Source organism: Suncus etruscus, chromosome 10 (assembly GCF_024139225.1).
Source record: "Suncus etruscus isolate mSunEtr1 chromosome 10, mSunEtr1.pri.cur, whole genome shotgun sequence".
In the NCBI taxonomy this organism is placed as follows: Eukaryota; Metazoa; Chordata; class Mammalia; order Eulipotyphla; family Soricidae; genus Suncus; species Suncus etruscus.
Window position 1 is genome coordinate 34,784,671 of NC_064857.1, and position 16,382 is coordinate 34,801,052.

A 16,382-nucleotide genomic window follows, 5' to 3' on the forward strand; every position below is an offset into this window, starting at 1 on the left:
GGTTTTTCAGGCCACACCCATTTGATGCTCAGGGGTTACTCCTTGCTAATCGCTCAGAAATTGCCTCTGGCTTGGGGGGGGGGGACCATATGAGACACCGGGGATCAAACCACAGTTCTTCCTTGGCTAGCACTTGCAAGGCAGACACCTTACCTCTAGCGCTACCTTGCTGGCCCCGCTGAATTATTTTTTATTATTTTCCGGAGTGATAGCACAGTAGTGTGTGCACACCTTGCATGCAGCCGACCTGAGACTGACTCAGGTTCAATCCCTGGCACCCCATATGGTCCCCAGAGCCTGGCAGGAGCAATTTCTGAGCGCAGAGTCAGGAGTTAACCCTGAGCTATCGGGTGTAGCCCAAAACAAAATAAAAACAAAACAAAAAAAATAATGAAATGTCCTCTTTACTTCTACTTTAAGATAGCATATCTTATCAACATTTTTTTGGTTGAAAATACTTTACAGGGGCTGGAGAGATAGCAAGGAGGTAAGGCGTTTGCCTTTCATGCAGAAGGTCATTGGTTCGAATCTCGGCATCCCGATGGTCTCCCAAGCCTGCTAGGAGCGATTTCTGAGCATGGAGCCAGGAGTAACCCCTGAGCACTGCCGGGTGTGACCCAAAAACCAAAAAAGAAAAAAATACTTTACAGATATTTTCAAATTAATCTCAGCAGCACTTCTATGAAGGTAATCCTTATTTCCATTTTTTCCAGAAAATTTCCACAGTGGTCTATCTCTGGCTCACACAGAGATCCCTTCCAGCTTAACATATTTACTATCTCACTTGACTCCATTTTACCATGGATTACTCCCAAGGACCATATGGGATGTTGGATATTGAGCCCGGTTGTCTACATAAAAGGCAAATGCTTAACCGTTGTACTATTGCTCCAGTCCCCTCGATTCTGCTTTCTAATTTAAGTACTCGGATGTAGTAGGATAGTGAGATACATATTCTTTTAGTAAGCTTCAGTATATTTATTATTGCTAGACTATATCCCTAGAAAGATTTTCTTTACTAACTCTATCTTGTTACCACATTTCTCCAAATCCAAATGTTCAGGCCAGAGCAATAGTACAATACATAGGGCACTTGCCTTGCATACTTCGATCCTGGCATTCTATATGGTCCCCTGAGCCTACCAGGAATAATTCCTTAGTGCAGAGCCAAGAGTAACTGAGTACCACTATTTGCCCAGAAAGCAAATAACAACAACAAAAACAACAAACCAACACCCAAATACAAATATTCTCTAAAGATAATTTTTTGAGTTGGGCTCAGATATCTCTTTGGAAATCTGATTTACAGATTTCCCCACCTCCAGATACACATATAAATGCATTTCCATAATTTTCCATATAAGATCCAGAAATTAAATTGAGGTTATTCACTAACCATATAAACAATTCCTGCCATAAAATGATAGAAGTTTTCTCCAAAACCAGTAATTATTTTACCTTCTAGATGAAAAGAAAACTCAGTTCAGAATAAGGCAATTTTTCAAAATTAGAACATTACAATCTGTTCCCTTTCCTACAAAAATGTACTCACCATGTTTTGGACTGAGAATAGGAAATGGATCTCCTAGTTTCCAGAAGAAATACATAAAGGTCAGCCATAAGAGACAGGAAAAAAGCAGTCGCCGTTTCTGCACTAAGAAAGAAGAGACAAGTCTGTAAGGGTAAATCCACATGTGAGAAACACATAAAGATTTGGGAAAAGTTAATCAGTTCTTGGTTGGCTTGTTCACTTGGCAGCAAGACATGACAATATTATTTTTAATAATGGTAATAACCTTATTACCATTAGAGATAAGTGGCTGAACATTAGAGTAGACAGTACAAAAACAGAAGTGGCCAAAGGAAAGCAACTGAGCCATCCATTCAGTACTTATTTCATGCTGACCTCTTCAGATGCCACCAATCAACCCACGGCAGCAATATCCAAGAAAATCCTTTTCAGTCTATGCGCTGACATGAGGGGGTAAAATACTCACATAGTCGAATGTTGCTTACAATAAAAAAGCCGATGTAAAAAGGCACCATGAACACGAGGATCAGAAGGATTACACAAAGGTTCATTTTCCAATGAAAGTAACGGGAGCTGAAATGAATATCAAAGAATAGCAGTATAAGTGGGTAGTGAGCAGCAACTTTCATTTTTTTAGGGGGACGGGGGAACCATGCCCCGGCAATGTGCAGGAATGACTTGGCATTCAGGAATGACTCCTGGTAGGACTCAAGGGATCATACGAAATGCTGGGACTGGAACCCAGTTCAGTCTCCTCCACTACATGGTTCCCTGAGCACTCCTGCGAGTAACCCCCAGGCAAAGCCAGAAGTAGTACCCAAGTACTAGCTATTGTAGCCCCCAACAAATCCAAAAAGGAAAGAAGAGTTAACAGTAAAGTAACAATAAAGTGTTATAAAGACCCAGAGATATTTCTTTGGTATTATACTCAATATAATTAAACATCTAATTTTTAGGGGTTGGTTTGTTTCTGGACCACACCCAGCAGTTCTCAGGGCTTATTCCTGGCTCTGTGTTTACTCCTGTAAGGCTCAGGGATCATATCAGATATTGAGATTGAATCTATGTTGACTGTGTGCAAGGCAAATGCCCTACCTGCTGTACTTGACCCCAAGTACAAAGTCATCAAATCTGTATGACTACTTTCATTACTACATATAAAATATACTTTACTGATTGATTAAAATATGCTTTAAATTTTTTACAATAAGTTTTCTGGGGCCACAACTAGAGATGCTTATGGGTCACACTCATGGCTGTGCACTTATTTATTTTTGATTTTTGGGCCAAACCCAAATCAGCTTTGATTTTAGACAGTCTGCAATATAACTCTTTCTACACTCCACAGATTGGGGGCAACACCAAGGGTACCTGTTCTTCCAACAGCAGAGTGAGACAGGAAAGGTACAGCCCACAAATCCTAATATATTCACTACTGAATATATTGTCTTTTATTGAAAAAATGTCTGCTGACCTTCACTTATATAGCAATCAGACTTCTAGGTTATGATGATAAGAGTTAAGAATGGGGGCCAGAAAAATAAAAAAGAATGGGGGCCGGAGAGATAGCATGAACATAAGGCAAATATTTGCCTTGCATGCAGAAGGTTGGTGGTTCGAATCCCGGCATCCCATACGGTCCCCCGAGCCTGCCAGGAGCGATTTCTGAGCGTAGAGCCAGGAATGACCCCTGAGCGCTGCCGGGTGTGACCCAAAAATAAAAAATAAAATAAAAAAAGAGTTTAGAATGGGCATACATGGAGCTATAGTGCAGTGGTAGGGCATTTGCTTGTCTTGACTGTTAAAAAATTTTTTTGTGTGACAGGATTATGTTTCTAGGGTCACATCTCTAGTGATTTTGTATCCTAGCTCAATACTGACTCCTGACTAAAGTCAAATACCACTTTATGGGCCCGGAGAGATAGCATGAAGGTAGGGCATTTGTCTTGCATGCAGAAGGACAGTGGTTTGAATCCCAGCATTCCATATAGTCCCCTGAACCTGACAGGCGTGATTTCTGAGCGTAGAGCCAGGAGTAACCCCTGAGCACTGCTGGGTGTAACCCAAAAGCCAAAAAAAAAAAAACAAAAAAACAAAAAAGCAACTTTAATTTAAAAAGATAAAATTTGGGCTAGAGAGATAGCACAGCAGTAAGACATTTGCCTTGCACGTAGCCGATCCAGGACGGCTTGTGGTTTGAATTCCAGCATCCCATATGGTCCCCAAAGCCTGCCAGGAGTGATTTCTGAGCAGAGTCAGGAGTAACCCCTGAGCACTGCCAAGTGTGACCCAAAACCCCTCCCACCCCCCAAAAAAAAGATTAAATTTGTTGGCACTATATCTGGTGGTGTTTAGGGTTTATTTACTCTTGGTTTGACTCTGGGGTCACTCCTGGTGGAGCTTAGGGGATCCTATGCGGTGCTAGAGATTGAACCGGTGCCAACTGTGTGTTAGACTATCACCTTTCCTGCTGTCCTAATGCTTTGGTTCACACATTATTATTACTAAATTATTATTATTTTGGTTTTGGGTCACACCGGCAGCACTCAGGGGTTACTACTGGCTTTACTCTCAGAAATCGCTCCTGGCAGGCTCGGGGGACCATATGGGATGCCAGGATTTGAATCACCACCCTTCTGCATACAAGGCAAATGCCCTACCTTCATGCTATCTCTCAGCCCTCACAATTTATTTTTTTAAAGATTTTTCCCTGTAGTGATTAAACAAACAGACAAGAAAAGTCTAAAAGGTACTTTTTTTTTTTTTTTGGTCTGTTTGTTTTTGTTTTTTTTTTGCTACACAAAGCAATGCTCAGGGTCACTGCACTCAGGAATCACTCCTGGTGGGCTTTGGGGACCATACCGGATGCCAGGGATTGAACTTTGGTCAGCCATGTACAAGGCAAAAGCCTCTATGTTGTACTATTGCTCCAGTCCCAGCAGGAGGTACCCTGGATTGATCTTTTATGAAATCAACATGCTGGTTGTTGAAGAGAGGGAGAGGAAGAGCTTTGGAGACTACATTAAGGCTGAGTTTCTTAAACTTCCTCCATTTGAAACCATTTTTTACCCAAGAAGTGCCAGTCGGAAATACTTCAAGTTCACTACATTTTTTATTTTGAATCCATATTTTATCATGATGAGTGTAGACCCTTTCATTGTTGACAAATTTTTTTGATCCTACATCCGCCATGTGGCCCAAGAAGGTCCCAGCTCATAGTGTGAGAAGAAAGGCTTTTAAGCTGCCTAGAACAATGTGATGGGGTATTACTAGGATATATATGGTCAGTGAGTAGCTGAGAAAAATAAAACTGAACACTACTATTTTACAATTCTGTCAAACCCCATTATTAGGTATTTGAGGCCCGTATTTGCTGTGATGACAGTTACTGAGACTAGGCAAATGACATGGTGAACTTTGCTTAACCAAGGAATTCAGGTTAAGTTGTTTACTATAAAGCAAGTAATAGGGTCTGGAGAGATAGCACGGAGGTAGGGCATTTGCCTTGCATACAGAAGGACGGTGGTTCGAATCCCGGCATCCCATATGGTCCCCCAGCCTGCCAGGAGCGATTTCTGAGCATAGAGCCAGGAGTAACCCCTAAGCGCTGCTGGGTGTAACTTAAAAACCAAACCAAACCAAACCAAAACAAAACAAAAACAAGTAATAAAGTAATAGCTCTCTTTAGAAAGAGAGCCAAGTACCCCACTCACCTGCTGTTCAGTACACCTAAGATCTCAAAGATGATGAGCTCAAACATGGTGCAAGAAAATGCAAAAGTGACAGAGAAGATCACTTGTACGACATACTGACGAACCTGCAAAAACCAATTAAGACACTGAAAATCATATCCTATTTTCTTTCTTCTTTTTTTTTTTTAATGGTTTTTGGGTCACACCCGGCAGCGCTCAGGGGTTACTCCTGGCTCTATGCTCAGAAATTGCTCCTGGCAGGCTCGGGGGACCGTATGGGATGCCAGGATTCAAACCACCGTCCTTCTGCATCTAAGGCAAATGCCTTACCGCTGTGCTATCTCTCATAACCCAACATCCTATTTCAAACATTGAACCAATCACCTTCTGGCAAGAGTCAGTAATCTTATTTGAAAGGAATCCTTGAGTCACTGGAGACAGAAGCAACAATAGTCATTAGTTTGGTGCTAAAGAAGTAAGTGAAAGTACGTAATGCTTCTGAACTATGGATCACTATTAGCATCTTCTTGTGGATGGAGAACTGACAGCACATGAAGATGAAGTCAGAGGTTAATAGCACTTAACAGCTTCTTTTTCACTTATTTTTGGGCCATAACCAGCAGTGCTCAGGAGTTTCTCCTGGCTCTGTACTCAGGTATTATCCCTGGTGATGGTAGGAGGACCACATAGGATGCCAGGGACTAAATCGGGTCAGCTGATTGCAAGGCCAGTGCCCTCCCCACTGTACTATAGTTCTGGCCCCTAAAAGTTCTTAATATATACACACATATACACAAAAATATATGGGCTGGAGCAATAGCACAGTGGGTAAAGCACTTGCCTTATATGTGCCCAATCCAGGTTTGATTCCTGGCATCCTATATGGTTCCCTGAGCACCACAGGGAGTGGTTCCTGAGTACAGAGCCAGGAGTTAGTAACCCCTGAACACAAGCATCTTCGTGTGGCCCAAAAATAAATAACACACACACACACACACACACACACACACACACACACACACGTGATATATTACTTATAAAGACTAGTGTTCAAAGAATTTCTTCAATATTTTGCAGATCTCAGACTCATTCTGGAATCTCCGGATGTATGACAGGCAATTGAAATTGAGGGTCAGATACTGAAATGAACAGGAAAATTTCTGAGGCAATTTAAATAAAATTTTCTTCCAAAGAAAACTATCTCTGCTATTGACGTGTGCACTAATATGATTAATTACATCATGACATTAATTACTTTTGGACTATATATAAGTTGCTTCTTTTCTTCTTTAAAAAAAATCAACTATGCTGAATTATCTTTTCCAATTTGAAAATAGTACTTTTTGGGCAAATATTTTCTATTTTGGAAACAAACATGATCTATTTGTTTTTGCTTTGTGAACTGGAACCAAGACAAGTACCTTATTCCTTATCCCCTATATTATCTTACTCTGTTCCCAACCATGATCTTTTTTTTTTTTGTATTTAGGCCACATCCAGCAGAGCTCAGGGGTTACTCCTGGCTCTGCACTCAGGAACTCTTGGAAGGCTCGGGGGACCATAGAACACTGGGGATTGAATCCAGGTCAGCTACACACAAGGCCCTACCCATTGTGACTCCATGATTTTTTTTTTTTTTTTTGCTTTGGGCCATATCCAGCAGTGCTCAGGGGTTTACTCCTGGCTCTGTACTCAGAAATCGCTCCTGGAGGCTCAGGGAACCATATGGGATGCTGGGAATCGAACCCAGGTCCATCTTGGGTTGGCCATATGTAAGGCAAATGCCCAACTATGGTGCTATCGCTCTAGCCCCTTTACTTTTTAATAAAAATTTATTTTTTTCATTTTCTTTTTTTATTTTCCAATGACTAAAATCAGGGGCCAGAAAGATAGTACAGTAGGTAGGAACTTGCTTTGAATGTAGCTGACCAAGTTCATTAATCTCAGGTAACCCAACCAGACTGTCCCCCAGTAGTGACAGCTGACAGCAGAGCCAAGAATAAACCCCGAGCACTTCCATGTGTGGTCCCTTCTCCACTCTTTCTAAAAGACAATTGAAATCATATAGTATTAGCATAATACATGATTTTTTTTCTTACCTCATAGTCTTTAAATAGTTGTCGCATAAAGAAAAGCCACCCAAATCCAAAGAAAAGTATCTGGAAGAGAAAGGAAACATATGCTGAAAATGCTAATATGAATTTTGAGAAATATCTTATATAGGGGGAACCAGAGTGGGAGCACAGCGGTAGGGCATTTGCCTTGCCTGCTACCGATCCAGAATTGACCTGGTTTCGATTCCTAGCATCCCATATGGTCCCCCGAGCCTGCCACGAGCAATTTCTGAGCACAGAGCCAGGAGTAACCCAAGTGTTACTGGGTGTGGCCCCAAAATAATAATAAAAAAAAACCAAACCAACAAAACCTACCTTATATAAACTATTTTATTATTATTATTATTATTATTATTATTATTATTATTATTATTTTGTGGTTTTTGGGTCACACCTGTCAGTGCTCAGGGGTTATTCCTGGCTCCATGCTCAGAAATTGCTCCTGGCAGGCACGGGGACCATATGGGATGTCGGATGACCTTCTGTATGAAAGGCAAACGCCTTACCTCCATGCTATCTCTCTGGCCCCGCTATATAAACTATTTTATAATCATTGCTAACAAGAGAGTTAACTTATCTTAGAGATTTAAGATGATGCTCATCCATATAAGAGCCACTTATAAAAGTTTTCAATAGTGAGAGTAGATGTTGAAATGCTCTTCAGTTTGTGAAATTATCCATATTGAAGAACAAGTTTCAAGTTAGATTAAATTTAAAGTTGTATAGTTTTCCTATATTATAAGTCATTTTATGAGCTGTGAAGTTAGCAAATAAAATTAGTCAGGAACAAGTCACCAAACCACAAATCTGTTCCAAAGATTGATCTTTAGATCAATCAAACTCTGTGGCCTTTTTGGAATGGGCTGATTCTCCTCCCTTCTGGCTAGGCCCTGGAACTGGCACATCTGATCTCTTCTCCATATAAATAGGCCCAGCTCCACAGCTCCTGAAGGATAACTCCTCCAAATTTCACAGTGCTTACAACTTCATAGAAGCACAGCAAATTTGATGGCAAAGTTGCATAGAAATCCCTTAAGCTCAGTGGGTGAAGACAGTAACACAGAAGGCTCAATCAGCCCGTAATTCCTCAATGACTTTAGGAACAGCATTGTGAGATATAAGAATTAATTACCAAAAAATGACTTTTATTGGTCTATAGTTTGATAGTTCCACTTGCCATTATGTTGTAGCAAGTAATGTGAAGTAAATTTATTATGTGTCTCATAAAGGAGCAAGCTTGGAGGGTGGGAAAGAAACGGGGGATATGGGTGTTGGAATGTCGGTCACACTGGTGGTGGGACTAGTGTTGGAACATCGTATGCCTGAAACAACTGTATTTTATTATGAACAACTTTTTAAACATGGTGTTAAAGTACATTAGTGAAATTTACTTCTTACTGAATAATTCCTGTTTTGGGGGTGTGGATGAGTTGGACCATACCAGCAGTGCTTAGGACTTATTTTTGGTGGGGTATGTGGGACCATATGAGGAGCCATGAATTAAAGTGCAGTTGGCTGTGTGCATGGCAAGTGTCTTAACCCTTCTACCCTTTCTCTGGTTCTTGTTTTCGAGCATCTGAAAAAACTATACAAACCAATTTCGTGTGGAGAGGACTTCAGAAAGACAGGTGGTTGTAGAGAGACGAATACATATATTTAAAAATTTTTTAGAGTTTTTGGGCCACAACTGGCATTGTTCAGGGTAATCCTGGCTTTGCAATCAGGAAGATCTTCTGGTGGTACTTGGGATACTGGGGACTGAACCTAGGTTAGCCACGTGCAAGGCAAGCTCACTACATGCTGTACTACCACTCTAGCCCCAAGAAGGATATTTTTTTTGTTTGGCTTTTGGGCCACACCTGGTGACGCTCAGGGGTTACTCCTGGCTATATGCTCAGAAATCCCTCCTGGCTTGGGGGACCATATGGGATGCTGGGGATCAAACTGGGGTCCATCCAGGATCAACCACATGAAAGACAAATGCCCTACCGCTGAGCTATCGCTCAGGCCCCAAGAAGGTTATTTTATTTTATTTTATTTGGTTTTTGGGTCAAGAAAGGTATTTTTATTATTTTCCTTCATTAAGCTTTCTCTGCTTACCTACCATTTTGGCGTCTACCTTTGTATAAGTCCAAGACACGGTAGGGCCCCACTTTGCTAGTTTGTTCAAGTTGGCATCAGAGGCAGAAGATATGACAGTTACTCCATGTTCTAAGGTTTGTCTGTTTTTCACCACTAAATAGAACCTTCTCTTTATATACACTTTACTACAACTCCACTCTAATTCCTATATTGTTCAGAAATTTTAATCAGCCACTCCTCCACTTCCCTCATAACTTCCCATCTTTATCACTCTCCTCAAAGTCCCTTTTCTCTCATCACTTCCCTGATTTTCAGCAGATGACACTGCCTCTTATTTTTCTTTAAATTTTTTTTTTTTTTTTGGTTTTTTGGGCCACACCCGTTTGATGCTCTGGGTTAACTCCTGGCTAAGCACTCGGAAATTGCCACTGGCTTGGGGGGACCATATGGGACGCTGGGGGATTGAACCGTGGTCCTTCCTTGGCTAGTGCTTGCAAAACAGACACCTTACCTCTAGCGCCACCTCGCCAGCCCCTAATGTTTTGTTTTAAGGCTACATCCAGAGGTGCTCAAGTTTGACTTCTGGTACTGTGCTCAGGGATCCCTCCTGGCAGGCCTCATTTGTGGTGTCAGGGATCAAATCTTGGAAATTATGAAGGAAATGGATTGAGTAGCTAATTAAAATTGGGGGGGGGGCGGGACTTGAGAACAGAACCATTCAATGAGTTAAGAGAGCCATATATGCATGGAGTTGACCATCTGCAGAGCAGTTTGATGCTCTATAAACAGCCTGCAGACTCTTGAACTTGTAGCAGCCATATTATAGTAGCAACCCAAGAGTAGATGCTTATATATAGGCAAAGAAACAAGAGGGTTTGAGAAAGTAGCTTGGATTTATGAATTCAGAGTAAACAGAAAAGCTAATTAGATTAGACTAGATTAGGAGAAAATATCCCTAGGAGACCCTCTGATTATTACAAATCATTAATAGTCAGCACTTTGAGTTTAGAGTTCAGAGGATAAGTTTACATGCACTATGATAGGGCAAGGCTGAAGGTCGGCATTTTGAACTAAGTGTATTGTGCATGGTGGACATGAATAACTCTGTATCACCAAGATAATTGCCCTGAAATGGGACTTTAGACAAGGAAAGGAAAAGCCAGCGGAGGAAAAGGGAAAGGCTGATAGAGATAAATATCTTTAATTGCTTATTATGTCCTTTCACATTGACCAAAAAATGTCTAAACACACCTTTGCATGGTTATATGAAAAAAGAATAAGAACTCAAAAATAAGAGAATTCATTTAATTCAAGATTTATATGAGTTATGGTAAACTTATAAAGAATCTAAAATGCATACAGAAGGTAAAAAAATCAAGTGTTTGCAAATAAAAGGGAGGTATACAGCTAACCAAAAGAGTATTCTATTTATTTTTTATTTTAGTTTTTTGGTCAGACGTGGCTGTGCTTAGAGCTTACTCCTGGCTCCACACACATGGAAGTCTTGGTGCTGCCTTGGGCACATTTGGGATGCCAGGGACTGAATCCAGATTAGCCTAGTGCAAGGCTGATGTCCTACCTATGGTATATACTATAGCTTTGGTCCCTAAAAAAAGAGTATTTTGGGGCCGGGCGGTGGCGCTGGAGGTAAGGTGCCTGCCTTGCCTGCGCTAGCCTAGGACGGACCGCGGTTCGATCCCCCGGCTCCCATATGGTCCCCCAAGAAGCCAGGAGCAACTTCTGAGCACATAGCCAGGAGTAACCCCTGAGCGTCACAGGGTGTGGCCCAAAAACCAAAAAAAAAAAAAAAAAAAAAAAAAAAGAGTATTTTATTTATTTTTGGGTTTGGGGCCAAACCTGGAAGCTCTCAAGGCTTATTCCTGGCTCTGTGCTTAGGAATTATTTCTGGTGGGTTTGGGGGAACCACCTGGGGTTCCAGAAATAGAACCTAGATCAAAGCAGGCAGACTTGGGAATGGGTAGGAATTAGGAGACACTAGTGAAGGGAATTTTACAAGGGTGGTAGGACTGGTGTTGGAACAAGAAATGGCAAAAACAAATGTATTATGAGTAACAATGTAAATCATGGTACTTAAATAAAGTAGTAGTAATAATAATAATAAAAGGGATCTGAGCCAGCTATATACAAGGCAAACTCCCTACCCACTGTACTATTACTTAGGCCCTTAAAAATATTTTATTTATTTATTTTTTGGATTGTTTGCGACACACTTGGTGATGCTCAGCGGTTACTCCTGGCTATGCACTCAAAAATCGCTCCTAACTTGGAGAAGCATATGGGATATCAGGAGATCGAACTGCGGTCTGTAATGTGCCAGCCGCGTGCAAGGTAAATGTTCCACTGCTGTGCCATTGCTCTGGCCCCAGAAAGAATATGTTATTAACCAAAGAGTCTTGATCTTGGGACAGAAGATGACCTTGGGAATAAGTCTTTTGACTATAGCAAGCTATAAAGGTCTTATAAACATGAGGCAGACAATGAAAACTTAGCCAAATAAGAAAATAGCTATGACAGGACACTTACTAAAGGCCTGAAAGGATCTTTTCCTTGGATCACCCTCTAGTCTTTGATTCATTTAACAAATATTTAATAGTGCCGGTCCCTGAGAGAGAACAGGAACATACATGGTGTATTGCAAAAAGCATAAAATTGCTCAAGGAGCTTTGTGACTGTAAGGAGATAAACAAGTAATTAAAAATGAACTTGAAGGTACTGTTGGAGGAAGTGGGCAAAGGGCATTATGGCTATCACAGGAAAGCCCAGTCCAATGTGGGAGATGCTGCCTGGATGTGCATGCTGGGACGGACCTGGGGCTGGGCGGGAATTAGCCAGGAAAAGTGGTGGGATGTGGAGAAAGATCTAGAAAAAGGAGAGACAATGAAAATATCTGGAGGAAGAAGTGCATGGCTATGTTAAGGAATTAAAGGAAGTTTGAATGATCTAACTTTATACTTAATTTTAATAAATCTTGCCATTTATATAAAAAGGATAGGAAGAGTAAGGATGTCTCTAAAGAGGAGTGCTTTTTCTAAAAAATTAATTACATTAAACACCAAGGTTACAAGGTTCTTCATAATATTGTTTTTATTTTCCCACAGATACAAAGTTACTAATGATTGAGGGTCAGTCATGCAATGCACAACCCCCTTCACCAGTGCACACTTCCCGCCACCAATGTTCCCAGTTTCCCTCCCACCCCTACCCTGCCTGCCTAGAGGGCAGACATTACCTCCTTCCATTTCTCCCCGACTTTTCAGACACCGTGGTTTGCAATATTGTTACAGAGGAGTAATCATGCCTATCACTTCATCTCCTTTCAGTACAAGGGTGCTTTTTCTTAAAAAAAAAAAACAGGAGGCTTCTACGACAGGGTCAATTCCTGATCAAGATTTTGGGGGAACAGAAAAAGAGCAGGAAAAATGGAATCCTGGATTTAATGGAATTTAAGTGTAAGAAATAAATAACAATGTAAGATACTATACAGAAAATAAAACACAGAAAACAGAAAAATGAGACAGAAGGTGTCTGGAAGGGCAGTGCTACTTTCTGAGTGAAACCTTTCTCAAGTGACATTTTTTTACTGTCACCGAAATGCAGTAGTCATATAAATATTTGGATGTGGACTCTGCCAAAGGGTTCTATAGGTCCTTAGTTCCCCAAGTGAGAAGAGCAAAGTTGAGTGAACTGTGCCTGTGAATTTGATTGTGAAAGTATTACGTGTTTGTAAGGCATAAGTAATAAGTAAGTCACCGAAATGCAGTAGTTATATATTTGGATGTGGACTCTGCCAAACGGTTCTATAGGTCCTTAGTTCCCCAAGTGAGAAGAGCAAAGTTGAGTGAACTGTGCCTGTGAATTTGGTTGTGAAAGTATTATGTGTTTGTAAGGCATAAGTAATTGGTAAGCCACTTTCTTAATTCAACTTATCAGTTAATTATATCTGTGTTAAAAGTCTTAGAGGCTGGTGATAGAAGGATGATAGCAGATAGGGCACTTGCTATGCACACAATTAACCTGGTTCAATCCTGGCATCCCATATGGTCCCCAGAGCACCTCCTAGTTTTGGCCCAAAAAGCAAAGGAAAAAGGAATCACAAAACAAGGCTCCAGAGATCCAGGAATGTGATTCTGAGGTAGGATCCTTGCAAACTATACACAGAACCTCCAGTGTCACAAATGCTCATGACTTTTCACCCACTGCAACCCTTAAAAATGGGAACAGAGGCAGCAATAGAAGGGGAAAGTAATAATCTTTTTCTTTTCTTCCTCTTCCTACCCCCTTAAGAGTCCCCATACTCACTATCTCCACCTTAAAGCCCCCCCCATAAAGCCATATTTCTGTAATTTATAATTGGCAAAGAAAGAAAAAAGTTTATTTAAAAAATTTGTTTAAACAAACAAGCAACCAAACCATTCAAATTGCCTGAAATATGAGGAAGGGGTAAGGAGATCAGTAAGTAGGTGTTCTAAGCTTCTATTAATATAAGCACTTGTACAGCAAACATTTATTGAGTACTTCCACATACAGGATTGATAAAGTCATGAAAAAACAACAACAACCTAAAACCTCATAAATGATATGAGTTCAATGAGAAGCCCTACAAAGACAACAACATTGAGCCACTTCATGAGGGCCACAGTAAAGGCAAGCAGCACACTCAACGATTTGGGAGGAAAGGATGTTTGATAAGATGAGTCTTAGGGATTCCCTATCGGTTGATGGTGCAGACACTCGAGAATTTTCCCCCAGGGAAGGAGATGGGAAAGAGGTTAAAAGGCGAGGTCATCATGAGCTCACCAATCCGACAATCCCACTTGGCAACTCCACTGGTACACCTGCAAACTCTAAGCCAGCATTTTTCAACCATTGTGCTGCGGCACACTAGTGTGCCGTGGGAAAAATTCCAATTTCATCCGTACCATGAGGCTTCAGCTCACAAATAGTCCAATCATTATAAAATACTTTATAATAAAGTAATCATAAAATAATTTGTGTTTATTTGACTCCTATTCAAGAGAATTACTTTATAGAGTAATATAGGCACAGAGTTAATTTTTTTTAACATTCTTTTAACATTTTCTAATGGTGGTGTGCCTCGTAATAGCTTTCAGGAAAAATGAAGTCATGACATATTCCTATACATGGATGGACATGGAATCTATTATGCTGAGTCAAATAAGTCAGAGGGAGAGAGATAGACGCAGAATAGTCTCCCTCATCTATGGGTTTTAAGAAAAATAAAAAGACACTTTTGGTAATAATTCTCAAGAGACAATAGAGATGAGGGCTGGAAGGCCCAGCTCACAGTAGGAAACTCACCACAAGAGTGGTGAGTGCAGTTAGAGAAATAAGTACACTACAACTATCATAACAATGTGAATGAATGAGGGTAGTAGAAAGCCTGTCTAGGAAGATGGGAGATTAGGGGCATTGGTGATGGGAATGTTGCACTGGTGAAGGGAGGTGTTCTAGTGTTCTTTATATGACTGAAACCCAACTACAATCATGCTTGTGATCAAATTGTATTAAATAAAGATATTAAAAAAAAAAAAAAGTGCCTTGGCACAAAAAAGGTTGAAAAACACTAGCGCAGCCAGGAGCCGGAAGTGACCCGGAAGCAGTTCCGGGACAAGGCCGCAAACCCCGCCCCTCCCCGCCGCGCAGGCGCACTGAGTGCCTGGAGCTGCACGTCTGAGGCGCCGGGGTCCGCGGCACAGGTCGGACATTAGGCGGAAGCTGTGGCGGCAGCTCCCAGCGCCGAGGCCCCACGAGCCCCTGCAGAGGGGGAGCGGAGCGCGGGGAACAGCGTATGGGTGGGGCGAGGGCCAAGGGAGCCGGAAGCGGCGACTTCCGCTCAGTCCCTGAGCTCTGGGTGTCGGTGAGACGGGCGGGACGCGGCGGCTCACCTGGGACGTAATCATGATGCCGGAATCGATGAGGAAACTCATGGCGAAGTGTAAGGAGGCCCTCGAGCCGCCGCCACGTCCACGTCCCGCAGCCGAGGGCTCACCGGGGCCATCGGCCCTCTCACGGAGGCGGCCTTCGCCCGGGAGCCTCCAGTGCGGCGCCGCTGATCGACGTCATCAAGCCGCGCCGCAACCGACCAATCAGCTGCCGCGCTGGGACCTTCCCCCGCCCCGAGGCTGGGGTGAATGGGCGGGGCTTGCGCTCGGCTTCCGGCGAAGGGCGGGGCTTCTTTTTAGGGGCGGGGCTTGGTGGCAACTTCACTGGGAACCTCTGGCAATTATGAATGGCCTGGAAAGCCAAAGGCATAACTAAGGCAAAGGAGCATTATCATTTCTGGGACGACTAGGCGAGGTGGGACTTGAGCTTCCATGTTAAGTGACAGTTCCTTTTTTGTAATGGTTAATAAGATGAATGAGGATAATCGTAATAAGTAAGCCCCAAAGTTAAGGCATTGTGTTCTAAAGGTTGAAATATATTCCTGGCATTGCAACCTCAGTTATACACTGAGAGCAGAGTGAAAAGGTAGTTTAGACTTTAGCCATGCTTGTAGTATTGCTACAGAGTGTTTCAAAGCCAATCACAATGCAGTTGATGTGTAGGTGATTCAGAGCGAATCCTTCCAGGTGGTGGCCCTCATCTCCCTCCGCCCTCCACTGTCTCTCAGTAGCTCTTGCAGCAGCTGTTGTGTCTTTGCAGTCAATTCTGCTTCCTCTATCGCTTCTGCACCACAGGCCCTTACTGAACCCTGATGGTGTTGCATCTCCCAAAGTCTCACAAGGACTATACCAGGCTTGTTGAGGGTTGAGACAATCACAGAGCAGACTTTGTTATCTACTTACAGCATGATGGGTCTCTTGACTAGTTTTTACTTAGAACTGTGTTTACCTCCCTCTTTTCTAATTTGGTTATTGGGCCATACCCAGGTATGCTTAGGATTTACTCCTGGCCCTGCACTCAATCACTTCGGGCTATTTA

At 42.0% G+C, this 16,382-nt stretch overlaps 1 protein-coding gene across 2 annotated transcripts in view; it reads right to left on the reverse strand.

Annotated features, from left to right (window-relative positions):
* Nucleotides 1–15,503, reverse strand: part of LOC126020724 (Golgi pH regulator) — a 33,568-nt gene extending 18,065 nt beyond the window's left edge. For both annotated transcript variants that reach the window (XM_049782276.1, XM_049782275.1), the window contains exons 1-5: nt 15,347–15,503; nt 7,323–7,382; nt 5,245–5,348; nt 1,998–2,104; nt 1,553–1,654 (exon numbers count right to left, since the gene is read on the reverse strand). In XM_049782276.1, the coding sequence (XP_049638233.1) occupies nt 1,553–1,654; nt 1,998–2,104; nt 5,245–5,348; nt 7,323–7,382; nt 15,347–15,388 (415 nt within the window). In that variant the 5' untranslated portion in view covers nt 15,389–15,503. The remainder of the gene's footprint in view (nt 1–1,552; nt 1,655–1,997; nt 2,105–5,244; nt 5,349–7,322; nt 7,383–15,346) is intronic.
* Between the last annotated feature and the right edge of the window lie 879 nt (nt 15,504–16,382).